Source organism: Crotalus tigris, unplaced genomic scaffold, assembly GCF_016545835.1.
Source record: "Crotalus tigris isolate CLP2741 ecotype Arizona unplaced genomic scaffold, ASM1654583v1 scf7180000017622.5263843, whole genome shotgun sequence".
In the NCBI taxonomy this organism is placed as follows: Eukaryota; Metazoa; Chordata; class Lepidosauria; order Squamata; family Viperidae; genus Crotalus; species Crotalus tigris.
Window position 1 is genome coordinate 4,001,792 of NW_024096517.1, and position 25,765 is coordinate 4,027,556.

At 42.6% G+C, this 25,765-nt stretch overlaps 1 protein-coding gene across 5 annotated transcripts; it reads right to left on the reverse strand.

Annotated features, from left to right (window-relative positions):
- Positions 1-3,289: 3,289 nt before the first annotated feature.
- TMLHE (trimethyllysine hydroxylase, epsilon) lies at positions 3,290-24,889 on the reverse strand. 5 transcript variants are annotated; one of them, XM_039331497.1, is made up of 9 exons: positions 23,217-23,748; positions 22,063-22,127; positions 14,559-14,707; positions 13,771-13,947; positions 12,971-13,250; positions 9,516-9,635; positions 8,490-8,726; positions 7,494-7,632; positions 3,290-6,165 (listed from the first exon to the last, which is right to left on the reverse strand). In XM_039331497.1, exons 3-9 carry the CDS (start codon positions 14,704-14,706, stop codon positions 6,034-6,036), a joined length of 1,233 nt encoding a protein of 410 aa, XP_039187431.1. In that variant the 5' UTR covers position 14,707; positions 22,063-22,127; positions 23,217-23,748; the 3' UTR covers positions 3,290-6,033. The 5 variants fall into 5 exon arrangements, with proteins under 5 accessions (XP_039187431.1, XP_039187413.1, XP_039187405.1 ...); XM_039331479.1 differs by lacking the exons at positions 22,063-22,127; positions 23,217-23,748 and adding an exon at positions 24,743-24,889; XM_039331471.1 differs by lacking the exon at positions 22,063-22,127.
- Between the last annotated feature and the right edge of the window lie 876 nt (positions 24,890-25,765).

The following is a 25,765-nucleotide window of genomic DNA, read 5'->3' on the forward strand; positions in this document are numbered from 1 at the left end:
GGGGGGGGATCCGTTTTTTTTTAAATAATTGTATCAGTTTATCAAAATATAAAATGCAAACTCTACGACTCCATTACTTTTTGCTATTACTTTTTTTTTAATTTGTGTTTGTATTTTATATTTCGATAAAGCAGTACAATTATTAAAAAAAAAGAATGTTAAAAAAAAGAAAGAAAAGACATTCTGGTCCCAGTTGTGATTGTAATTGAGGATTGTCGTTGTCTATACAGTATGCGTGAACTGTTAAATAAAATAAATTCATTTTCCAAAAGGAAAAAAAAAAAGAAATTGTGTGTGTGTGTGTGTCGGGAGGGAGGAGGGATTTAGTCCAGATGCAATCCAGAAGGCTTTGAAAGAACGAAGAAAACTTCAGACAGAATTGGTTGAAAAGAAGATACGTCCTTTAATATTCAAACGTATAAACGGCACAACCCGCTGTGAATCGGTTTCTGTTCTACTCCTGGGTGCTCCTGGTTTGATTAGAAAAAACGCTCCTCGGGCTTAGAGTTGGAGATTCGAAACTCTTTGATCTGGCACCTGCTTGCGTAGAGCAAGACAATTCACCAGCAAGAATCGGAGTGCAAGGAAATTTCTTGCTGGTGGGAGGCTTTTGTGGTTTAACAGCAAGCTGCTTGAACGTCTTCTGAAAAGTTGCTTCACTTTTCTTCTTTTTTTAACAAATAGGGGCCATATGATCAGGTCTAAATTGTCAGGCTTTTTTTTTCTTCTTCTTCCCCTTTCCACATCAGCACTGCTTAAGCGGAACTTGTTCCCTTCTTATTTTTAAAAAATGCTGAAGCATTAAAGCTGGCCTCGGAAGAAATAATCACGAAAATATTGGAATGTGCAGAGATGGACAGACTAACTATGAGGCTGAAAGACCAAGAAGATATGGACTACTATCAAATTTGGAATTTATTTTATTCTTGGTTAGAGAAAAGAAGGAAGGATTAGGAAGTGAACATGTATTAGCTTAGCAAACTCCAGACAACTTGTTGATTGGAAAAATTAACGTATGTTGATGGGAAAAAAATTAATAAAAAAGATTGATTTAAAGCTGGCCTCGGGCTAATCTTTGTCTTTGGGGGTCCATGGATGTTTCCAGCCTGGACCCTATTTTCTTGGTAGGAATCATCGGTACGAGACCTCGATTTACAGCCGTTCCGTTGAGGGACTGAAGTTACAAGAGTGACTTTTCACCATTGTTTCTACTTACGACCGCCGCAGCATTCTCTCGTGGTCACGTGATCAAAATTCGGACAGGTGTCAAGGGGTTCATGTTTATGATGGTTGCCAGGGTCCCGGAATCATGTGATCCCCTTTTGCGACTTTCTTAGGAGCAAAGTCAACGAGAAAGCCAGAGTCACACAACAACTGTGTTACTAACTGAACAACTACAGCCATTCCCTTAACAACCTGTGGCAAGAAAGGGTACAAAAGTCACAACTGTCTTGCTTAGCAACAGAAATTTTGGGCTCAGTTGTGGCCATAAATCAAGGACCACCTTTATTAGGGCCAGTTTGTTATACGCCACCATTTTAAATAATCCAAAATATCTCTCTGGTGCAGTGCTGCGTTGGGACATTGAGGAAAATTCAAAATGAACGTGTGTGGTTAGTCTACGTGTATTTTCTGAGATCTAAAAAAAAATCCCAAAACAACAATCTTACAAACATAAAACATTGGGAAGAAGTACGTAACTGAATGATAAGCTGAGAATGATCCATGTCATGTTTGGGATGTGACTGAGCTGCGTGAAATAGTTAACTTTAATAGATTGTGGTTGTCTTGTGGGAATAATTCAATACTTTTACTTATATACGGACACACAAAATCCTCTACAGTCAAAACTCTATTCAGCTTTGCATTCTGCTCTCCTGGTGACAAACTCAATGGCAACGGGGCCACCCCATTCTAGCCACCCATCCCTGACTCACAGCCAAGAGTTTGTCAAATGTTCTTTCCGAATGACCCACTTTAGGCACCACTTGTCCTAAATCCTGTCATTTTATCGTGCAATTGGTAGAGAACCCAGTTTTTATAATCTGTTCAAGACTTCTCACCCTGGGATGACCAGGTCCTAAAACCCGCCAGCTGTGGAACATCTCCAAATGTCAATCTGTCTTCTTAGTCTTTAGCGTGAAATTTGCTACCGGTTCTACACAATTGCAATTAAACAGAGAATTTGACAATGGAGAAAGAATTTGGGGAGACTTATACGTGTACTAAAGGGGCCCAAATGAGAGAGTGAGGAGAAGTGAGGAGAGAGAGAAAGAAAGAGAATGAGAGAGGGAGGTGGAGAGAGGAGGGAGGGAGGAAGGGAAGGAGGGAGACACACACAGAGAGAGAGAGAGAGAGAGAGAGAGAGAGGGAGAATAAAAGTAATAACTAAATGTCATGCAAATCTCTGTGGAATGTAAGTGAAGGAACCAGATCAGGATAGCCAGCATGAGAAAATTAAGCCCTATCTTTTTGGGGGGTTAGATGAGGTTAACCACGAGGTTTCAATTCAAAACATTTCAAAGAAAATAAGAAAAAAATAAGAACATATAACCTTACCAGATGTCAATTGTCCCACTTTTTCGTGACATGGTCCCAGGGCTCCAAGACTCACAAATTCTTCTCAACATAAGCTTCCCGGAGTCGCCCGTGTACGTGTTGAATGGCTACCATACCTAAATTTGTTTAATACATAAATAAATATAAGCAGTCCTTGACTTACAACTACAACTGAGCCCAAAATTTATGTTGCTAAGCGAGACATTTGTTAAGTGACTCTTGTCCCATTTTACGACCTTTCTTGCCACACTTGTGAAGAGGATCACTGCAGTTGTTAAGTGGGTAATACCGTTGTTAAGTGAATCTGGCTTCGCCACTGACTCTGCTTGTCAGAAGGATGCAGAAGGGGATCACTGCGACAGTCATAAATATGAGTCAGTTCCCAAGCTTCTGAATTTTGATCACGTGACTTGTGAAAAATGATCACCGGTCCCTTTTTTCAATCCCTTTGCAACTTCAAACGGTCACTAAATGTTGTAAGTCAAGGACTACCGATAAAGCTTGAGGTCAAGCAGCCAAGCTAGATGCTGAAAGTTTAAGACTTGGAATGTACAAATTTAAAACCCAATGTTTTTTTTTGAAACCTAAGTCAACCCCCTTACACACAGACATCTCTTCCGGGCTTCCTAAAATTTTTATTTTTTTTAAGTTTATAGCATGATTTAGGGTTTTTAATTCATTGGCCACATTTTGCAAAATCGGTTTAATAAAACGAAGGCGGAGGCAGCAGTTGCTCTCAGAAAGAAATATCTCTGAATTTTTTTTAATTAGAAGCAGAGTAACAGGAAACAATTACAAAGTTTGATGGCTAACGGTGAAGATAACAATCTTGTTCTTACAGGAGGAACAAATGTGTGGCCGTGTGAGGGACAGGATGAAGGGATCTCGCCTACTTATACACAAAGCCACACATGTCCTCACAATACCTACATAGACCACAGCACGAGTGGTACTTTTTGCAAAGACTTTCTTGGAAGTTAGTAAGTGTATTCCTGAAACTTAGCAGCTAATAAATACCAGACAACTGTAGCCTTGATCCAAAGATCGTATTTGCACCTCCTCTACATTTGATGCATTCTACGTGGCCCAGAAGCTCATACAGTTAAGAAAATCAAGTTAGAGATGGCCTCAAGTACCAAATATTTTGTGCTGCTAAAAACTGAACATTGTCTAAAAGGAGTGTTAAGAGCAAAAAAGTGCTACTACAGCATCACATTAAAACGAAGTCCAAAACTATGAGTAAGAAAGGAAAGAAGCACATACAGATCTGGTTCTTGCAAAGAACATCGCAACTCAGTGAGGTGTAGCTAAACTATAGCTGGGCAAAATGACCTCACAGCAGCTTGGAGCTCATGAGATAAATACTGCTTCAGGGACAAGCAAACCTAAAATATGTTCCTTACAAAACATGAGCATCTCAAGGAGAAAATTCAACTAGACTCAAACTGCTGATGTTCGTGTAGGATTCCAGTTTCTTTCTTTCCTGCTTTCCTTGGTGAAGATCTCAAATGTTATAGTTCAAATTATGATTCCTACAGTTTAGCAAGAGTCAAAACTGTATCCTTCTAGACTTGGAGGAATCTTGCCAGCTTTCCCGCTGTTTTAATTCAAAAGCCGCAAAGAACAGAATATTGTCAAAGAAAAATGGTAGCCACTTCCTGATGTATATAAGAATTGCAAAGTTCCTTTTCTAGAGTTTCCCCCTTAGCAGGTTTGCATGTTTAATATAATTCTAGGACACACAAAAAAGGTCTCTTTATCTGAAAGGGATCAAGTGCTCAGCTCTGAACATAGGAAAGATGGCTGATTTTCCTTAATTAGCAGAAATGTGCCCATGAGAGCCAGTGGGCTTAACCAGGTTTGGCTGAGCTTGGCAATGACCAAGGTTGGCCAACAAACATGAACAAAGATGGACCTTCTTGTGGTTAAAACACCCCTCCCACTCCTAAAATGATGCACAGATTAGTTTTCAAATTTGAAGACAAACTCAACCACAGAATTTGCATCCCAAGTTCTGTGAAAGCCTTTCATTCTTCATTATTAATAATGAAAATGTCATTGCAAATCCAATATAAAAACAAAGGCAAGATATTTCTATTTGGTTTGAAGGCAAAAAGCTGATTTTGGCTGTTTCTTGTAGGTGCTGTTCTTCCATAGAATGACAAATCTTGGCTTCCTATAAAAGTTCTGGGCATCCTTGTTGGATCATGCTCAAGAGATGCAGTGGGAACAGGTGTCTCTGATGATGGCGGGGTGCAAGCTATGATCATCATCCATCTCTAGAAGGAGTAATGGTCTAGAACACTTTGTTCCTAGTCAAGGACCCGGTTCCTAAGGCTAGGAAGCGGATAGCGGAAGCAGTGTCTCCACTCAGATCTTTGAGCTAATCATCTCAGCTTCAGCTAAAAGCCTCATTTGCTTTTCTTCGGAAGAGACGGTGCTGCTGAGAAGGCCAATCAAAATGAAACATGCAATTATTTTCACCTAACGTGCTAAGAGGAATAATCAAGTGTCTTCTCTCTCTCTCTCTCTCTCTTTCCAATTGTTTGAGCTTTAGTTCAAGAACACGGATTGGCAGCTTCCAGCTTCTTAGAGGTAAAGCCTCTTGTTATCAATAAAGATCCTTCAAAGGAAGGAGCAGAAAAGAAACAAAGTAAGGAAATTATGGTAGGGAAATCCCCCCATAGAGACTGAGCTTCCTTCCAACATAGAATGGGTGGCAAAGAAATTTTGGAGAAAGTTGACGCAACGACCAAGATGAAGAATGGACAACAGAGTAAGCTGGAAAGAAACGCAGTGCTATAATTATATCGTTATCACTATTTTTTTTTTAATAGTGCTGGGAAATCGGGACTTAATGTTGTCTTCTCTCCCCAGATCTGTTTGTGTCCTTCCTTCCTCCTGCTCTGAAGCAACTTTCCCATCACATGGCAAGTTTAACATCACCAGCAGGCAGCAAAGAGAAGAGATATGAAGAAGCAGAACCTTCAAACATTGGGTACCAGTGTACTTTGGAGGTCTCAAAAGGCTGCAACAACAACCAACACGCCTTTCAGATGAACTAACTCAACTTCCCTTGAGACTCTACCAGTTTTCAAGCATATACGTCCAGTAAAACCTTGATGTTTTTTGTACATGGGCAGTCTCAAGAAGACAGGGCTGCTTTCAATAAGCAAAAGGCACAAGAGGTAGCACCTTGAAAGTCAGAACTGGTCTCTGCATGGCTCCCCAGTCCATCTGACCCGAGCTGAGCCAATGGGCTGGGCTTTGGAAACCAAGGAGAACCAATCAGAGAGCCTAGAATGGGGAGAGTGAAGAAAAGGCAGTAGACTTTATTACTTGCTCGATCATCAAGTAATGCTGGGAGGGCTTCTCCTCTCTCTTGTGACCAGAGGCCAGATCTGTGAGGTATGCATTTTTTTTCTCTCCCGTTCCTGAATCAATAGCTCCAGAGTATCAGAAGCCCCAGCCACCTTAGGCTTGAAGTCCAAGTAAACGGGCTGTGTTTAGCACGTCATCTCTGGTGAGGTAGCAACCACAGAGCTGGCGATATCCTGTGAAAGATTCTCGGCCATGCAGCACTCGCCAATTGTCCACAAAGAGGGCCTACAGATGGAATGAAAAGGAGAATTAATAATAATAATAATAATAATAATAATAGAAGAAGAAGAAGAAGAAGAAGAAGAAGAAGAAGAAGAAGAAGAAGAAGAAGAAGAAGAAGAAGAAGAAGAAGAAGAAGAAGAAGAAGTAGAAATAGTAGTAGTAGTAGTAGTAGTAGTAGTAGTAGTAGTAGTTGGAAAGGACCTTGGAGGTCATCTAGTCCAACCCGCTGCTCAGGCATGAAACCTTATACCATTTCGGACAAATGGCTGTCCAGTTTCTTCTTAAAAACCTCCAGTGTTGGAACATTCACAGCTTCTGGAGGCAGGTTGTTCCACTGGTTAATTGTTCTAACTGTCAGGAAATTTCTCCTTAATTCTATGTCTGTACGAGTGATTTTAACTAAATTAACTCAATAACAGGAACAGAGTCGGAAGGGATCTTGGAGGTCATCTAGTCCAGCCCCCTGCTCAGGCAGGAAACCCTATATCATTTTGGACAAATGGCTGTCCAGTCTCTTCTTTAAAAACTTCCAGTGTTGGAACACCCACCACTTCTGGAGGCAGGTTGTTTCACAGGTTAATTGTTCTCACTGTCAGGAAATTTCTCCTTAGTTCTACCTTAGTTCTGTGTCTGTACCAGTGATTTTCACTAAATTAACTCAATAACAGGAACAGAGTCGGAAGGGATCTTGGAGGTCATCTAGTCCAGCCCCCTGCTCAGGCAGGAAACCCTATACCATTTCAGACAAATGGCTGTCCAGTCTCTTCTTAAAAACTTCCAGTGTTGGAACACCCACCGCTTCTGGAGGCAGGTTGTTCCACTGGTTAATTGTTCTAACTGTCAGAAATGAAGAAGGCTACGTAGATAGTCCTTGACTAGTTCATTTAGTGACTATAAGTTACGGTGGCATTGAGGACTGCCTGACTTACAAACATCACTGGGGCCTGGGCTTCCATCACTAAGCAAGGAGGTTTTAAATGAGTGTTGCCTGATTTTACAATCTTTTTTTCTGCTGTGGTCATTAAATGAATCACATGACTCCGAAGCATCTCTGGCTTCCCCTATTGACTCGGCTTGTTGGAAGCCAGCTGGGAAGGTCGCAAATGGCGATCACGTGACCCTGGGACACTGCAACCGCCAAGGGCCTGAATTTCGATCACGTGACTGCAGGGATGCTGAACCAGCTGTGGGCATGAGAACATGGTACGTTGAAGGTTGCTCTCCGAAAAGTAAGCTGGGTCTGAACCTGGTGTCTTTCTTGGGGGAGGAAAGGCTATCGGGAGTTTTAAGGGTCTTAGCCAGCTTCTCCCACAAACCACCTTTTAACTTACTTTGCCTGGTTTCAATTTGACCCAGAGTTCGTTTTCTGGCCTCCGTAGCTCAGCAGTGAGTGTGCGGTGTGCAATGTACCAACGGTGCACAGTGTCATGAGGCACCGTGTTAATGACAGCTCGGTCATAATTATTATACCTGAAGAAGAAATGGAAGACTCGTTAAACGCATTTGGTTGCAAGGGGCCACACTAGCTAAACCCTTAAACAGAAGTCACTTCAATCCTCATTGGCCAAGCATGATCAAGCTGGTTTTATACACTACAGCCAGTCCCCCCTGGGGCTGGGGGATGGCTTAAACCATTGTTAACCAGGTTCATAGGTAGAAATCCATAAACCTCTTTTCATCGTTTTATCCATTTCTTAAGAAACGTACAAGTGTGAGATGGCTTATACGGAAAAAATAAGAGTTAAATTTGTAAATGTAAATGTAATTAATTTTTGAGAGACTCCTCACCAGTAAGAATATCTAGAATTTGGTGGGAGAAATAAACTGAAATAAGGATTGTAACAGGATCGATGATAAGGCAACCAGAATGACTGAATAGAAAAGAAATATTATCCTGATATGATTATTATTTTTAGGAATATATATATATATATATATATATATATATATATATATATATATATATATATATATATATGTATATTCAATTGTTATTTATCAAAACGATAAGAACTGTATTAATTCAATGTTTGCAAGAGAGGATATTTTGGGGAAAGAGGAAATCAACTAAAATTATTATGTGGAATAGGGATTATAGAAATTGTTAATGATTGTTTTACAAATGTAACCCAGACAACATACTGTTCACCAATTATTATTATCTCATGCACATGAAGCTTCACTCATGTGCCTGTCACTCACACAGAACCATTTCCTCTCCTCCCCCCCCCCCACTGGTCCGCAAAGCTGAAAGAATGGGGGACCAGTGACCTAAAGGGTGATGTCCATATGAAGGCAGGTCTTAGCAGAAGGCCATTCCCCCTCACCTGATCAGGTAGAGCTCCTTGTTCCAGGGGTAGATATTCAAGACAGGTCCAACCCCGATCATGTGGTTGTGGCAGCTTCCCATGTTCTCGATGTATTCGTGCTTCAGCGGCACCTTTGTGAGAAGGTCAAAGTCCTCTGGGGATTGCTGTAGGACTTGCTCTGCTGCGTAGAAGCCATCCACCAGGAGTGTCCTGCCCCCTGTCCCTTCATGCCTCAGACAATGGAGCACCTGGATGCTGAGAAGAAAGACTCAGTTACCATACAGGTAATCCTTGACTTACAACCACAACTGAGTCCAACTTTTCTGTTGCTAAGCCACTGTTGGGGGGAATGTTCTTAGTGATTCCTTGAGGAGGCTGTGGTTTACTGTTTGCTTGTTGGTTTGTTTGTTTGTCTGAGTTGGTCTAGCGCAGGGGTCTGGAACCTTGACAACTTTAAGACTTGTGGACTTCAGCTTCCAGAATTATGGAAGCTGAAGTCCACAAGTCTTAAAGTCGTCAAGGTTGCAGACCCCTGGTCTAGCATTAATCTTGGGGTTAATCACCAGGGTCATTGACCAAGATCCACTCAGAGTCATTGACAGAGATGGGTGGTCATAGAAATTGAATGAATGAATAATCTCTGCTTATCTGGATGTTGAGTAATACTAGATCAACAATAGTAGACCAAAAACCGGGCAGTAAATAATACACTGTTAAGGAACCACCAATGGCAGATCAAGCTGCTTGTATGTGAACAGAAAACAAACCTCATTCCCTTCTAGCATGGATGAGGTTACCTAGTTGAACCATCTGCAAGAAAACAACCCAACTCAGAGAGTACCAAGGGCCCCGCAAAATAAATAGTACCCATATGATTCAGTTTGAGATGAGCAAAACATTCTGAGGTTCCAGTGCCAAGTCATGAGCTATTTTCTGAGGTTGGGGGAGGCAGTTTCAACTGAGAAATCATGTCAGAATGGCCCATGCTCCCAGCTACACTCATCTTTTTCGTGGTGTTCTGCCTCGTTGGCAATTGGCCCCTACCCACAAGGTTCCTGAAAGTAAGTGGTATCTGTATGACGGTCCAAAGCCAGTTTGGTGTAAGCGGTGTCTCCTCGGGAGAAGTCAGAGGTGAAATACCACATCCTGCCGTAAATTGTTTCTCTAGAAGAAGAGAGAAAAGAAAATGAAACAAAGAGACAAAGAAATAGAGACCAAGAGCCAATACTTGAGTTGACATCAACTCTTCTTACAAATGTAGACCTTCTGGATAAAATCAAAAGCATAATTGCCCGTGACACTATTCTAGTTAGACACTATTTTAGCCTTGAGACTAACATATGAAGAACGGCTACAGGACTTGGGGAGACATGATAGCAGTGTTCCAGTATCTGAGGGGCTGCCACAAGGCAGAGGGGGCCAGGTTGTTCACCAAAGCACCAGAGGGAAGGACAAGAAACAACGGTTGGAAACTTATTAAAAAGAGAAGCAACCTGGAATTAAGGAGAAACTTCCTGACAGTGAGGACAATCAACCAGTGGAACAGCTTGCCACCAGAAATCGTGGGCGCTCCACCACTGGAGATTTTTAAGAAGAAACTAAACATTCACCTGTCTGTGACAGTATAGGTTCTCCTGCTTGAGCAGGGGGCTGGACTAGAAGACCTCCAAGGTCCCTTCCAGCTCCTATTCTATTTTAGTTCACAATTCCCGGTAACATCTGGAAATGTGGAACTTTTGCTAGTTTGGCCAGGAATGATTATAGCTGTTTCAATCCTTAAGTGTGGAGTAACACCGTACAGGTAGTCTTCAACTTACAACAGTTCATTTAGTGACCGTTCAAAGTTGCAATGGCACTGAAAAAAGTGACTTATGACCATTTTTCACCCTTATGACCACTGCTGCATCTCCATGGTCACGTGATTAAAGTTCAGACGCTTGGCAACTGGCATGTACGTATGACAGTTGCAGCATCCCAGGGTCACATGATCCCCTTTCACGACTTTTTGACAAGCAAAGTCAACGGAGGGAAGCCAGATTCGCTTAACAACTTGCTTACTAATTTAACAATTGCAGTGATTCACTTAATAGCCATGGCAGGAAAGGCCGTAAAACGGGGCAAATTCTCTTAACAAATCTTTTGCTTAGCAACAGAAATGATGCTCAGTTATGGTCGTTATGTTGAGGGCTACCTATACTGGCAGAATTATAGATAAAGTCAGACGAATACCTTCAATTGTGTTTATTAAGGATCAGAAGTCCTTGTCGCTATTCTGAATGGTTTTATTGCACGTTACACATCCACAATGCAGCATCGGATCGTAAAACTACTTTTCAATCGACAGAATTGGGACAACAGAGAGCGAGACCTTGTTGTGTGTTTCCCTTATTGTGCAGACATTTAATTCATTGCTCGTTAAATCTATTTTATTTTATTTTTTTACTAATCCACGACATGTAAGTAGTTTACAAATCGGAGTCATCTTTCATCCACATGCAAGGGGCAATCTTTGAAAAAAACATCAGGTCTAAAGCGTTACAGTTCACAGAAAGCTACAGGAAGCTACTGAAACTGGAATAGATTGAGCCATTTCACAAGGACTTAGAGAAGCAAACATTTGCATCCAATGCCAGGGTGATGAATTTTGGAAATTCCCAGATAAAAAAACAGTCTCTTCTGAAATAATTTAGGCTGAGGGTTTGCAATCCAGGCAGACAGGGAAAAGAAAGTAAGAAAGAAGCAAGGAGCCATTGCAAATCCCTTTTTTCTTAAGACACCAGGTCAGTTCAAGGTCAGCCTGGCAATTTAATTTTGATTAGATGTGAGATGTGTTTCTTTGCCCTTTCCTCCCCAGCCGAGAGAATGTTTTTTGATCTCCAAATCTCCCAGGACTGAGGCTGCCCTTTCAATCTGCTCTATCAAAACAGGAAACATGGCTTGCCCCACCACTAAAACATTCCCACCCTACCACAAGAGCTGGATTTTTTTGGTTTTTTTTAGCTCAAGGTCTTTCACGACCTTTCAGAAAAAAACAACAGGATTTTTGCTAGAACAGTGCATTACTAGCCTGCAAAGGGTAGACCTTAATATCTTAACAAAAAAACAACAAGCCTGGCACCATATTTAAGCAAAGAAGAGATAGCCTGGCTATAATTTGAGAAGAGAACCCAGAAGCAATTGATGGGGCAGATATAGTACAGGTAGCCCTTGACTGACAACCTTTCATTTAATGACTGTTCAGAGTCACAACAGCACTGGAAAAAGGGACTTGGGACCTGTCCTCACTCTTGCAACCATTGCGGTTTCCCCACAGTTACATTCTCAGAGTTCAGGTGCTTAGCAACAGACGTGTATGTGTGCAAGTACGGCGTATGTACGATGGCTGCAGCTTCCTGGATTGTCATTTGCAACCTTCTCAGGGAGCCTCCGACAAGTAAAGCCAATAGGAGAAGCCCGATTTGATTAATGACCGTATGATTCACTTAACAACTATATTAATTTGCTTAACAACCATGGTGAGAAGGTTGTAAAATGGGGGCGTGATTTGACTTAACAACTGCCTTACTTAACAAAGGGAATTTTAGAGTAAGTCAAGGACTACCTGTTATTAGGAGACTTAATGTGCTTGACCTCCATATGATCCCAGGTTCAATACAGGTTCAATACAGTTCATTTAGTGACTTCTTGAGGTTACAACGGCAGTGAAAAAAGTGACTTACAACTGTTTTTCACACTTACGACCGTTGCAGCATCCCCATGGTCCTGTGATCAAAATTCAGACGCTTGGCAACTGGCATGTACTTATGACGGTTGCAGTGTCCCTGGGGGTCACGTGATTCCCCCTTTGGCGACCTTCTGACAGGCAAAGTCAATGGGAGAAGCCCGATTCACTGAACAACCGGGTTACTAACTTAGCAACTTCAGTGATTCCCTTAACAACTGTGGCAATGAAAGTCGTTAAGTGAGGCAACACTCACTTAACAATTGAGCGTTTCATTCAGCAATGGAAATTGGGGGCTCGGTTGTGGTCGTAAGTCAAGGACTACCTCTGCCTAATACTTTAATCGCATTTGAATCTAAGAGAAACGTCTCACAAAGAAAAAAAGAAAGAAAAGAAAGAACAAAGCAAGAAAAGAAAAAAGAAAAGAAAAAAAGGAAAGAAAAAAAGAAAGAACAAAGAAAGAAAAGAAAGAACAAAGCAAGGAAAGAAAAAAGAAAAAAGAAAAGAAAGAAAAAAGAAAAAAAGAAAAGAAATTAAAAAGAAAAAAGAAAAGAAAAAAACAAAGAAAAGAAAAAAGGAAAAAAGAAAAGAAAAAAGAAAAGAAAGAAAAAAGAAAGAAAAGAAAAAAGAAAAGAAAAGAAAAAAAGAAAAAAGAAAAAAAGAAAAAACAAAGAAAAAACAAAGAAAAGAAAAAGAAAAGAAGAGAAAGGGAAAAAAGAAAGAAAAAAGAAAAGCGTCAGAAAGAGGAATAAGGCTCCCTCCGATGAGCCAGGGTTACCTGATCAAGCTGACCCTCTCCGCTATGATCTCTGTGTCTTCCTTGGTGGGAGGAACGTCTTCCACGAAGGCAATGCCATACAGCAGGAAGTTCTGCAGGAATTCCCTCAGTCCCTCGTTGGTTTCCAAGAAGCTGTGGTAGTTCACGGAAGGCACTTGAGCTGCCTGGTAAATTTCGGCGTTCCACAGGATCCGGGGCTGCATGATCTGCTGCTTCTGTCCCTCGTAGCTGTTCTTCAGCAGCCATTCCAGGCCATACTTGGTCACGTGGCCATCCGGCCCTGGGGGAGACGGACAGGATCAGGGGAACGTTCCTCAGGACATAGGGGCTGTACTACTAGGTTCTCGGTTCTGCACCTTTGCAATTGAACAGAGCATTTGACAACGCAGAAAGAATTTGGGGAGACTTATACGTGTACTAAAGTGGCCCAAATAAGAGGGAGAGGAGAGAGGTGAGAAGAGAGAGAGAGGGAGGAAGAGAGAGAGAGGGAGAGAGAGAGACAGAGGAAGAAAGAGAGAGGGAGAGAGGGAGGGAAGGAGAGAGGGAGGGAGGAAGAGAGGGAAAGACAGAGAGGGAGAGAGAGATGGAGAAAGAGAGGGAGAAAGAGGGAGGGAGAGGGAAAGAGAGAGGGAGGAAGAGAGAGAGAGAGAGAGGGAGAGGGAGAGAGGGAGGGAGAGAGAGGGAGAGGGAGGGAGGGAGAGAGAGAGAGAGAGAGAGAGAGAGAGAGAGAGAGAGAGAGAAGCAGTCTCCAGAACCATCTCCCACTCTGCCTCTGGAGACATATAATTCCAGAAACTCACAGGTGACAAAGAGAGTGGATTCATCCACTCGCACCACCTGGGGCTTGATTGTGAGATCCACACTAGCCGTATCCAGACTGCGTTGGTTGGTCTTGGTGTTATAGCAAGATGGCGAGCGGCAATGGTCCCGAAGCCAAATGTAATCGAAGCGCATGAGGGTGTCCCTGTATTTCACCTCTAGGAAAAAGAACAGGCTCCCCTCAGTCAAAACGAGTGGCAGAGAGAAAGCTTTCCAATTCCCCTTAAACTATGAGCATATTTTCTACTGAGCAAGCTGCTTAAGCATCTAGCTACAATGCAAGTGTGAGTATTTATAAAGCTAAGATGGCATATGTGCATGAAAAGGGCCGAATGAGAAAATTTGGAGAGAAGGTTATTTCAAGATTTGCTTGGCCCTTCCCTCCTTTCCCCATCCTCCTCTCCTCTCCCCTCCATTCCTCTCTTTTCTCTTCTCCTCTCCTCTCCATTCCTCTCCTCTCCCTCCCATTCCTCTCCTCTTCTCTCTCCTCTCCTCTCCTCTCTTCTCCTCTCCTTTCCATTCCTTTCCTCTCCTCCCCTCCTCTCCTGTGATAATGCTGGAATGCACTAGAGGATGGACCATGAGCATGGAGTAACATTCAAGAGTAGGACAAAGAAGACCAGAAAGGAGAAGGAACAGAATTTAGGCCTTTGGAAATGAGTATGACCAGGCGGATGGCATCCTCCCACTCCCGTCCATGATGCATAGAGGTGCTCCTATCTACGTCCATCTCTTTTGGACCCCCTTCCCTTCAAGGTCCCATTCTTACCTAGGTGATCATCTTTTAACTGCCAGGCACAGCTGGGTGAGTTGGGGACTGTGTGATGCCTGTGGGTCGAAGCTGGAAGAATCCTGAAACCTTTCTTCAGCTGCTGGTGGAAACTGCAGAGCACTTGCCTCAGTTGACAGCCCCACATCCTGGGGAAGAGAGACCCAAAAAGGGAGAACCGTCACTGACTCCTAGAATCAACTGAAAAGGCAAAGCAACTCTGCAATCTGAGCTCAGCACTGGAGGGTCAATGGAAGAGCAGAATGCAGGTCTCTTTGTAACCCAACATTGCAACTTGCCATCCAGTTCTGTAGCTGCAGCAAGTTAATGAGATGGGAGCCCCGAGAAACCAATGGAGCTAGCTGAATTAAAGAGGGATCATCTTGGAAGCATCCCACCACCCCCCAAACACCAAAGAACAGCAGGGAGGACATTTGCATTCTTCCAGAGGTAGACAAGGCCACAGGAGACAGTCCCCAATAGAAGATCATCTCTGTAGCTCAGGGATGAACCACAGAAACCTTAATGCTTTCTGAGCTTGGCTGTTTGCATGCAAGATGTTTCATTACCCAACTAGATAACATCTTCAGTGTTCAATCAGTGCTTATCAAACTTCATGGTTTCATATTGATTTGTGCATGGCACTCCCCAGCATGTTTACCCACTATATCAGCAGCATTTTTCCAGATTTTTTGACCTGTAGAAACCCTTCTTATTATCTGCCCCAAGATTCTTCAAGTTGCAGATGCCATAAGGTAAATGTAAACACGTCAGCATTAAAAACTCCTGCGTTGTACCTCTGATATGTGTTTACAGCTTAAATGACAAACTGAAAGTCAGAGAAGTGAGTGCCTGCACGCATGTGCCATAATTAAGCATCAGATAAAGAATTTGATGTTTATTTGATGTTGAGTCTTTTTAGAAAGAGTACAGAGAAGAGCAACAAAGATGATTAGGGGGCTGGAGGTTAAAATATATGAAAAACGGTTGCAAGAAATGGATATGTCTAGTCTAGTGAAAAGAAGAACTAGGAGTGACAGGATAGCAGTGTTCCAATATCTAAGGGGTTACCACAAAGAAGAGGAGGGGTACCCTTTTTCCAAAGCACCTGAAGCCAGGGCAAGAAGCAATGGATAGACACTAATCAAGGAGAGAAGCAACCTGGAACTAAAGAGAAATTTCCTGATAGTGAGAACAATTAATCAGTGGAACAGCTTGCTTCCAAAAGTTGTGGGTGCTCCATTGCTGGAGGTTTCCAAGAAGAGATTGGGCAGCCATTTGTCTGGAATGGTATAAAGTCTCCTGCTTAAGCAGGGGGTTGGACTAGATGATCTCCAAGGTCCCTTCCAAATCTCTTATTCTGTATTTTGGAGGTAATTCACTCCATCCAATAAAGATTTACAAAGCCAATCCTTGGAAACTTTAAGTAAGCTTTCAGAATAACACTTCCAGGCTAGAGTTGTCAAATATGTATCACAATTGAGCATTTTAAACCTAAAATTTACTTCTTGATCTTTGCAGGGCGCATCTTCAAAAATAACCCCATATCAGATGATCAACTACTCCCCCATTATGGGAGATGTTATAGAGGAGCACAGTTTCCCAGTCAAGGAGTGCAAAGCAGAGATCCACCCTCCAAATCTACATCTTCTAGATACAAGTGGAGATATTTAGATGTGGTTATCTCTCTTTGATAGGTGGAAATTATGACATTTGGACTCCAGAATCTTTATCTGGGAGGGAAGATTTGAAACCTTCTTATATAGAACAAAAGAAACAAAACCACAAAAACAATCAAAGGTTAGAGGAAGGAAGAATGCCACTATCAAAAGGAATGACATAGCATTTTTCTAGCTGTCCTATTTTTAAACTTTAAGATATCTGCCTGTGCAATTTCTCTCAAGACAGGCATTTTGGTGCATGCTTTGAGAGACAAACTGCATTGCAAAATTCTGGAAAGACAGACACTTCAGCCCAGAAAGACGTTCCAGTTCATATACTTAGGACAAACGGATGCTGTACAAAAACTCAGACGTGAATATATTTCTCCAACATCCCTGCCTTTGAAATTTATTTTTAAATATGCTGACTTGGCCGTAGGTTCAGTGGTGTAAAAACCCCTTAGCTCAGTTGCCCAGAAATTCAATTATAAAACAGTGGGAATTTCTTAATCCCAGAGGCACCAAGCAGAGACTAATTTACAACAAATCATCTAAGAAGTAAGTTTAATCAGAGACTGATCTTATTCTCTAATCATCCAGAGGGCAGAATGAGAACCGACAGAGCTCAATTGCAAGGAAAGAGGGTTAGGTTAGATGCCAAGAGGAACCTGTTGACTGTACAAGCCGTTAGCCGGTGGAACAGCCTGCTACATGATGTGTAAGGTCTCCTTCACTGGATTTTGTGACTCATCCAGAGGCTAAATGAATGATTCGGGCAGATGAAAGCTATATACAGGGAGTTCCTGACTTACCACAGTTTGATTAGTTACTGTTTGAAGTTACAACAGCGTTGAAAAAAATGACTTATGACCATTTTTCACACTTATGCTGCAGCATCCCGTGATTTACATTTTGATGCTTGACAACTGACTCATATTTATGATGATTGCTGTGGCTGGCTGAGGAATTCTGGGAGTTGAAGTCCACAAGTCTTAAAAGTTGTCAAGTTTGAAGACCCTTGTCGTTAAGTCAAGGACTATAACTCTATGCTACTTTCAAACAGCAAGAGGCATAAATCAATAATGATTTTTATTCGACCAAATTAGGCTGCACCAGGGGACATTTATTTATATGATAAATACCCCGGTGGTTGGCCCAGAAGAGGTGATTTTCAATCACTTGCTTTTATTATTATTATTATTATTATTATTATTATTATTATTATTATTATTATTATTGCAGAGATTCTGTTTTGGTGGTTCTTCAGTTTTTTTAAAAGTTCTGTAAAATCACAGACGGTGAAATCCTCCTAAAATCCTTAAAAAAGCCAGAACTGAACATAGCCATCAAGGTCACTGAATCACAGTTCAATGCAGGCAATTGGCTGAAATCATCTCCCTAATCTAGTATAATTTTTAAAACTCGCAGACAAAAGAATCTGGATTATCCTGGCAATAATTATTCTTAATATTTAGCAAAAAAAAATCTTTGGCTTGAAATGTAAACTTGTTGGTTCAGGTTTTATCCTCTGAAGGAACAAGAAACCCATTTGCTCCATCATCTGTCTGGAAGCTCATCAAAGACATTCAAAACGTCAGATTTTTTTGGCTGAACACCAACCAATCTTTTCCTTAGGATGGAATCACCAAACCCCTTAGTCATCTTTTTCACTCTCCGTCTATTTAACTTGCCATTTCCAATTTCTTTATTAAGATGCCCTTAATAATATTCTTGCTTTTTCTATTTTTAAAAAAGCACTTTTACGCATTGTTCTTTCCTTGAGAATGTATGCCTTTGCCTCATAATTTTCTTGATGTGTTATTCTTTTTTTTGGGTTACTATTTAATTTAATTTAAAATTCATTAAAAAGACGCCCTTGCTAAAAAAATGACCTTGACTTGTTTCCAAACACTTTGCAAGGGAAGAAGGAAAGGAAGCTTGCTTTGAGTCATCCTTCGTGTTTCTACATTTAAGAGTCTCTTCGCAGAGCGAGGTAAGCAACATATCAATTTAATAAAGAAATAAAAAAAAATAAAATAAAATGAATTCTTCCTGCGTGCTATTTTTGTTTCGGGCCTTAAATGTCCTACCTAGGGCCAGAAAAACAAGAGAATAAAAATGATATTAAGGATATCACAAAAACAGCAATGATAATAATGACGAAAGACCAATCTGGACATTTGATAAACCACCGGGGCAGCAAATGAAGAAACAAGAAAAGCTGATATTCTTTAGGATCAGTTTAAGAGTGCCAAGTTCTTGAAAAAGTCAGCTTAGAAACTAAATGACTTTTTCGTTCAAAAGTCTTTCCAAACACTTCCCAGAGTTCCTAAAACACAACCTGTTCAGACAGACCTGCTGGGTGATTTCTTGTCAATGTCTCCCCCGTCAAAAGCCCTTATCTCCTTCCCAAGACACAGCCATCAGCCCTCTCTGTTCCACTATCTTTGTCCACCAGAAACCAACACCAAGCACCATTCATGGTGGGAAACCCCCCTTGTCTTCTGCTTACTCAATTTCCTGAGCTCCTGGCTCTCATCCAGCTCCTTAACTCAATTCAGAACTCTGAAGCTACCCAAGAGACACGTAAAAGGGACGTGGTGTTTCCATCTTTATTAGAACTTTTGAGAGTTCCTACATCCCGCCCTCTCCATTCGTCTTCCTTTCCTCTATCACAGTGGTTCTCAACCTGTGGTCGGGACCCCATTTGGAGTCGAACAACCATTTTACGGGGGTCGCCAAACAACGCAGTCCGCCATTTTTCCCCCCTTTTATTCTATTGGCTTTTGAAAGCCAATAGAATAGACTCTCTTGAATAGAGTCTAATTCTATTGGCTTTCAAAAGCCAATAGGAATTGTCCAGGCTGTCTCTGCCCTGCTGAGCCCGCCAAAAGCCCCATTCTGCAAACGGTGCTGCACCAGTTGAGTAGTCCTCGACTTACGACCGGCTGAGTAATCCTCGACTTATGACCGGTTGGGGGGGGGGGTCGCGGCATTAAAAAGGTTGAGAACCACTGTTCTATCTAGCTCCCCATATTTTTCTCTTCTTTCTAGCTTTCTCATTCTATCCTTCCTCCTTCCCTGCCCTTCCCTCTTCTTTCTCTCCCTGCTGTAGGAACAGAATTGCAAGCTTACCTGATATTCTCAATTCTTTAAGGGAAGGTGGACACAGGACCTGGGGGCTGTTTCCTAAGCCCAGCACGGGGCCATATTGCTCTCCACCCGCTTCTTTACAAACAGCCGATGAAACGAAAGGATCCAGTTGGCGTCACTGTTCAGAACTGGACTTTTTGTTTTAAAAACCCAAGTCTGAAAAGTCTGGCTTTCCTAATTCTGCGGTGTTTCGACAGAGAGGCAGGGCATGTTGTCTGTCTCTCTGGGGAAACTGACATGAGAAAGCCTCCTAGGATCTGGTGGGCGGCAGACAGGCAAAGGAGCTTTGCAGCTTCAACAGCTTTTCCCAGCCATGCCTGAGTCACTCGGAAGAGGCACCCTCGGCTATATTTCGCTTAAATGCCAAACGGGAAGAAGGTGAACAGGAATCAAAAATCTCCAGCCAGTGCTCCAGCAGAGGTCAGAGAAGGGAGGACCCGCGCTCCAGCAGAACAGGCTATCCACAAAAGGGTAAAGTTTGGAAAAAAGCAAAAATTGCAATGAAACGAGAGTCCATGTCCACCACGAGAAAGCACCTCTTTGGTTCCTTCCCCTGGGCTGCACAGGGGCCAAGTGGTGCTTCGGCTGCGGGCTGGCTTTTTAGCTGCTGTTTTTTTAAAAAAAAAAGAGAGAGAGAGAGAGAGAGGAGAAGGGGGAGAAAAGCAGACAGCCTTCCAATGAGAAAGAAAAGCCACGTTAATTTCCAGCCCTCTGGAAAAGCAGCTGTTTGCTTTGGGCCCAGACAGAGAGAGAGAGAGAGAGGCACACAGAGACAGACGTAGGCGCTCGAAAAATATTCTAGCTCCCTCAAATGTCCTGAATGAATGAATTCTGGGATCTGCTGGGAAGTCTTTTTGTTGTCGAAATTCAAGGAGAATGTTCCTTCCTTCTGATTAAGATTCCCAGAGGAAGCAAATTAAAGCGGGGAGGGGGGGGGGAAAGGTTGAGTTTTGTAAGCCTAAATTTTGCTCTCCCCAGAAATAGCCTATTTATCACACATAACCCTGGGCAACTAATACGCCTCTGTCTGGTTTGTAAGAAAAAACAAACCTTGGTTTATTAGATTTGCAGAAATGGTTCTTTCTGGCAGAACTGGTTTGCTTTTAAAATGAAATGTTGTTTTTAAAGCTCTATTATTGCCAGAGGGTTGATGGCATTTATTTATTTGGCACCTTGCTCCAGACCCTCTTCTGGAAGGGAAGTACTGTATGAAACAACAGCAGCGGAAACATTGGACCCCTAATTGCAAATACCAGGTAATCCTCGACTTACGACCACAATTAGGATCACCATTTCCACAGCTAAGCCAGGTGAGTCGTGCCCCAGTTTACGACCTTTTTGGGCCATGGTTATTAAACGAATCACTGCATCTGTTAGGTGAATCCCATGGTTGTTAAGCTAATCTAGCTTCTCCACCCCCCACCCCAAACTTTATTTGTTGACAGTTGTTTAGGGAAGGTCGCCGATGGTGGTCACAGATGACCCCAGGACGCTTCAACCATTGTAAATATATGCCGGTTGCCTAAACCCTTGAATTTTGCTCATGTGCAGTGAGAATTCTGCAAGGGTCGTAAGTGCGAGGACTGCTTGTAAGTCCCTTTTTTTCAGTGCTGATGTAACTTTGAATGACTGCCAAATGGTTGTAAACTGAGGAACAACAAAGCTAAGAAGCGTGATGGCACAGTGGTGGGAATGCTGTATTGCAGGCTGACTCTGCCGGCTGCCAGCAGTTCGATCCTGACCGACTCAAGGTTGACTTAGCCTTCTATCCTTCTGAAGTGGGTAAAATGAGAACTCAGATTGTTGGGGGCAAGAGGCTGACTCTGTAAACCGCTTAGAGAGGGATGAAAAGCATTGTGAAGCTATAGGGTCCCCTGCTCAAGCAGAGGATTAATAATAATAATAAAGTTGGAAGGGACCTTGGAGGTCATCTGGTCCAACCCCCTGCTCAGGCAGAAAACCCTACACCATTTTGGACAAATGGCTATCCAGTCTCTTCTTAAAGACTTCCAGTGTTGGAGCATTCACCGCTTCTGGAGGCAGGCTGTTCCACTGATTAATTGTTCTCACTGTCAGGAAGTTTCTCCTTAGTTCTAGGTTGCTTCTCTCCTTGGTTAGTTGCTTCTTGTCCTGCCTTCAGGCACTTTGGAAAATAGCTTGATTCCCTCTTCTTTATGGCAGCCCCTGAGATATTGGAATACTGCTATCATGTCCCCCCTTGTCCTTTTCTTCGTTAAACTAGACATACCCAATTCTAGCAACCGTTCCTTATATCTTCTCCTTGATAAGCTTTCCTCTGTTACTTCTTCTCCTGCACCCCTTCTTCTCTGTGACAGCCCCTCAAGTATTGGAAGACTCCTATCATATCACCCCTAGTCCTTTTCTTCACTAGACCTGACATACCGAGTTCCCCGTTCATTACACGGTTTAGCCTCCAGACCCCTTATCATCTTGCATTAAAAGGCTACTCTGAACAATAAAGAACACTTAGTCCCTTTTTTTGGCCAAAAGCACTTATTGGCTTACCTTCCCAGAGACTAAAATAAGCATATAGCTCTAACGCACACACACATACGATGTTTATCCAGGCAGCAATAATGGAGAGAAATTGAGATATTAGGTTACTTAACCTTCTCCCCGTGTTTTCATCCGAGTCCCTGAACATTTGAAAATGATTCATTAGAACAAACCTCAGTTGGGAAAAATCAGGCCAGGCTCAGATTGCATCAAGAGATGTCAAAAGAGAGAGTAATTCCTAGGGATTCAGGAAAACAAGCAGAGAACAATTCGGGTTGTGTGGTAAAAGATTCCTTCGCACAAACATCACTGTGCCCCAACAGAGCAGATCCCAAACTTCAATTTTCTCCCAGCAAAACATCCTACAACTGACCAACTCAGGATCATAAACAATCTGGGTTGCAAAGCAACAACATCCATCAACCACACCCATTAGATGTGTTAGATGGGGGGTCTATGGCAGTTGTAGTTCAAGACATTTGGGAGTTCAATTCTGGGAGTTCAAGTCCACAAGTCATAAAAGGGCCACGTTTGGAGACCTCTGAACTAACAAATGGAACATAAACTAACGCTGGTTACCTCTAACAGCATTAAACATCTGAAATGCCCCATCAGCAAAGCTCAGGCTGACCAGTAATTGATGGTTTAGATGCCACGTAGTCATTTTCAACTCCAGTTAGATTTGACTGGCAATTATGACAATTAAACTCCCAGCACATCCGGAAAGCAGCAGATCATAAAAGTTTGAAGAAATGGCACTGCCAAAAACTCTCAACTGTTGATACTCAGTTGACTCAGTATCTGTTAAGGCAGTGGTTCTCAACCTGTGGGTCGGGACCCCATTTGGGGTTGAACGACCATTTCACGGGGGTCACCAAACAACGCAGTCCGCCATTTTTTCCCCCCTTTTCCTTAGCTGTGCTACTCCCTTTTATTCTATTGGCTTTTGAAAGCCAATAGAACAGACTCTCTTGAATAGAGTCTAATTCTATTGGCTTTCCAAAGCCAATAGGAATTGTCCAGGCTGTCTCTGCCCTGCTGAGCCCGCCAAAAGTCCCATTCTGCAAATGGTGCTGCACCAGTTGAGTAGTCCTCAACTTACGACCGGTTGAGTAGTCCTCGACTTACGACCGGTTGGGGGTCGCGGCATTAAAAAGGTTGAGAACCACTGTGTTAAGAGGTTATATTTCCCCTTTGCTCTCTCTCTCTCTCTCTCTCTCTCTCTCTCTCTCTCTCTCTCTCTCTCTCTCTCTCTTTCTCTCTCTCTCTCTAAACTGAAATGTTTTTGTCCCTATCCCTGGTCAGTTCCATCCCATCCCCAGCTCACCTCTCAGCAGAGATCACCATCCAGGTATTTTGATAAAGTTATCTTCCTGATCTGTGGGCAGGAACACCGGAGATAGAAGGAATCTAGGTATAGCGGTGTTGAAAAAAAGGGACTTGCACTTACAACGATCACAGCATCCCTGTGGGTCACATGATCAAAATTCAGTGCTTGGCAACCGGATGGTTGCAGCATCCCAGCTCAGGTGATCGCCATGTCCATCTTTCTCAGGATGCTTCTGGCCAGCAAAGTCAATGGGGGGAGCTGGATTTGCTTAACAACTGAGTGATTCACTTAATGACCGTGGTTTAAAAAAGGGGATAAAATCTAACGCGTCTAACAAACTCATCGCTTAGCAATGGAAGATCTGATCCCAAATGTGGTCGTTCAGTTGAGCACTATTTGTACAGATGCCCTTCAAGATATGCGGGGGGGGGGAGGTTAGGAGATTTGGGCTGCATGAATGCCACTAACCACTAGATGGCACCAAAGGGAGGCTGAGAAATTTGAACTCTTTCCTGCCATCTAGGGAGCACCAATATATTTGCAGCTCCTAGCTAGACATTATGGACTCCAGAAGATGGTAGAGGACAGGAAGAACTGGAGGGACGTTGTCCATGGGGTCGCGATGGGTCGGACACGACTTCGCAATTAACAACAACAACAAGCTAGACATTCTGAAATAAAACAGGCCAGATCCTGAAGTTGAAACTCAAATACTTTGGCCACCTAATGAGAAGGAAGGACTCACTGGAGAAGAGCCTGATGCTAGGAAAGATGGAGGGCAAGAGAAGAAAGGGACGACAGAGAATGAGGTGGCTGGATGGAGTCCCTGAAGCAGCAGGCGTGAGCTTAAAGGGGCTCCAGAAGATGGTAGAGGACAGGAAGACCTGGAGGAACGTTGTCCATGGGGGTGTGATGGGTCAGACACAACTTCGCAACTAACAACAACAACAACAACAAAGCAGCTTCTTTAGAGGTTTAGAAGCAGGACTTCACCCAAGTCATTCCCGGTAAGAATTTGGCAGGATGGAACAAACAACTTGCCCCAAAGCCCAATACAGCTCAGACTTAATAGGGGCTGGCTATTATGGGATACTTAAACAAGAGGAGACAGGACCGCTTAGCCTCCCATTCTGGGTCAAAGGACATGGGAGCAAAATATTGAAAAGAGGGCGACTTAGGATTGAATAGCAGGCGAGGGAGATGAAAGGGGAAAAAAAGAAAACAACCGCAAAAAAATAATAAAAATAGAACTACGGTCCCTAAGATCCTCTTGGAGAAGAAATTGCTTTATTCCTTGCAAATGCTTTTCATGCCGATTCCATCACCAAGACCCTATGCAGAGCAAACGCACTCTGGACATGTTCAGAAACACTCTTCCTTGAGCTTCTGAGGCTCCCTCTCAATGAAATCCGGTAAAAGACCCCTCCAGAAACCCTGAAAGTTCTGGAGCCCCCTCCTCACTCTTCCCTATTTCTTTTCTCCTCCTGCGTTTCAGTCCTGCAGCAACCGAGACGCGAACTTACCTCGCAGGGTCTCCGGACGGCAGAGGGACTCCTGCCCTGCCCCGCCCCGCCCCTCCAGGAGGAGAACCATAGAGCGACGGGGCAGAGCGGACCCAAGGAGTATCCCCGCCCCTAAACGAAAGAAAGGGAAAGAGAGCGCAAAGGGGAAGAGATGCACGCTCCAAAGACACTTCCGGATCCCAACAGAATAGATAAGATATTTATTGTCATTTTTTTTTTTTTAACTCTGGGCACACTGGCCTACCTTAAAAATGAAATTCTGTCGCCTGCTCTCAAAAGTGTACAGTATGCATACATAACGCACCTATAGACATGATATATACATAAATATGTACATACCTGCATCCTTACATATAAATACATATAACTATTAATCACTGCCCCTCTTGAAGACATAGCCGAAAGAGGAAGTTTGAGAGATCATGAAATCTCCCTGTCTTTTCTACCTTTTGTCTGGAGGGAAAGGAATAATTGCAGATTGTTATTTGCAAGATCCTAAGTTTTAGTCTTGTATGGCCATCTATTGCTTTATTATTCTTAATAATAATAATACATAATAATTTGAATTATTATTAGACTTGAATGATTACGTTTCCACCAGGCTTAGACTGTAAACCTAACTGTAGATTCCCACAGTTATACTAAGCTTTATTTACCTAATTTATATAGCCACTCAACTCTAACCGTATTCCTATTCTACTGCAAATATTCATATTCTATTGTTAATGCATTTTAGGACAGCAGATTCCTTTTCGGTTTAGCTGTTTGGATTAATCTTACTGGTTTCATGGATGTCCTGTCCCTGCTTCTGTGTTATATTTCGTTACTGTATGCACGTAGGGAACTCTGATTGGATCCTACCGTATTTTATTTTGTGATTTGCGGGTCGATAACTGAAATAGAATTTCTGGTTTTCTAGCGTCTTTTGCTCCGCAGATGGAAGTGGTCTCATAGAAACCGGAAGTCACGTTGTCCCCGCTTGAGCCTCTATGACAGTGTTTTTCAGCCTTGGAAACTTAAGGT

Bases quoted from the DNA above. Each gene is read 5' to 3' on its own strand.
- TMLHE (XM_039331471.1), bottom strand. From the start codon at position 23,236: ATGGTGATCTCTGCTGAGAG. The intron at 14,708-23,216 runs GTGAGCTGGGGA...TCTCTTCCCCAG, and splicing joins ATGGTGATCTCTGCTGAGAG to GATGTGGGGCTGTCAACTGA. The intron at 6,166-7,493 runs GTAAGTTAAAAG...TTCCATCTGTAG, and splicing joins TCAAATTGAAACCAGGCAAA to GCCCTCTTTGTGGACAATTG.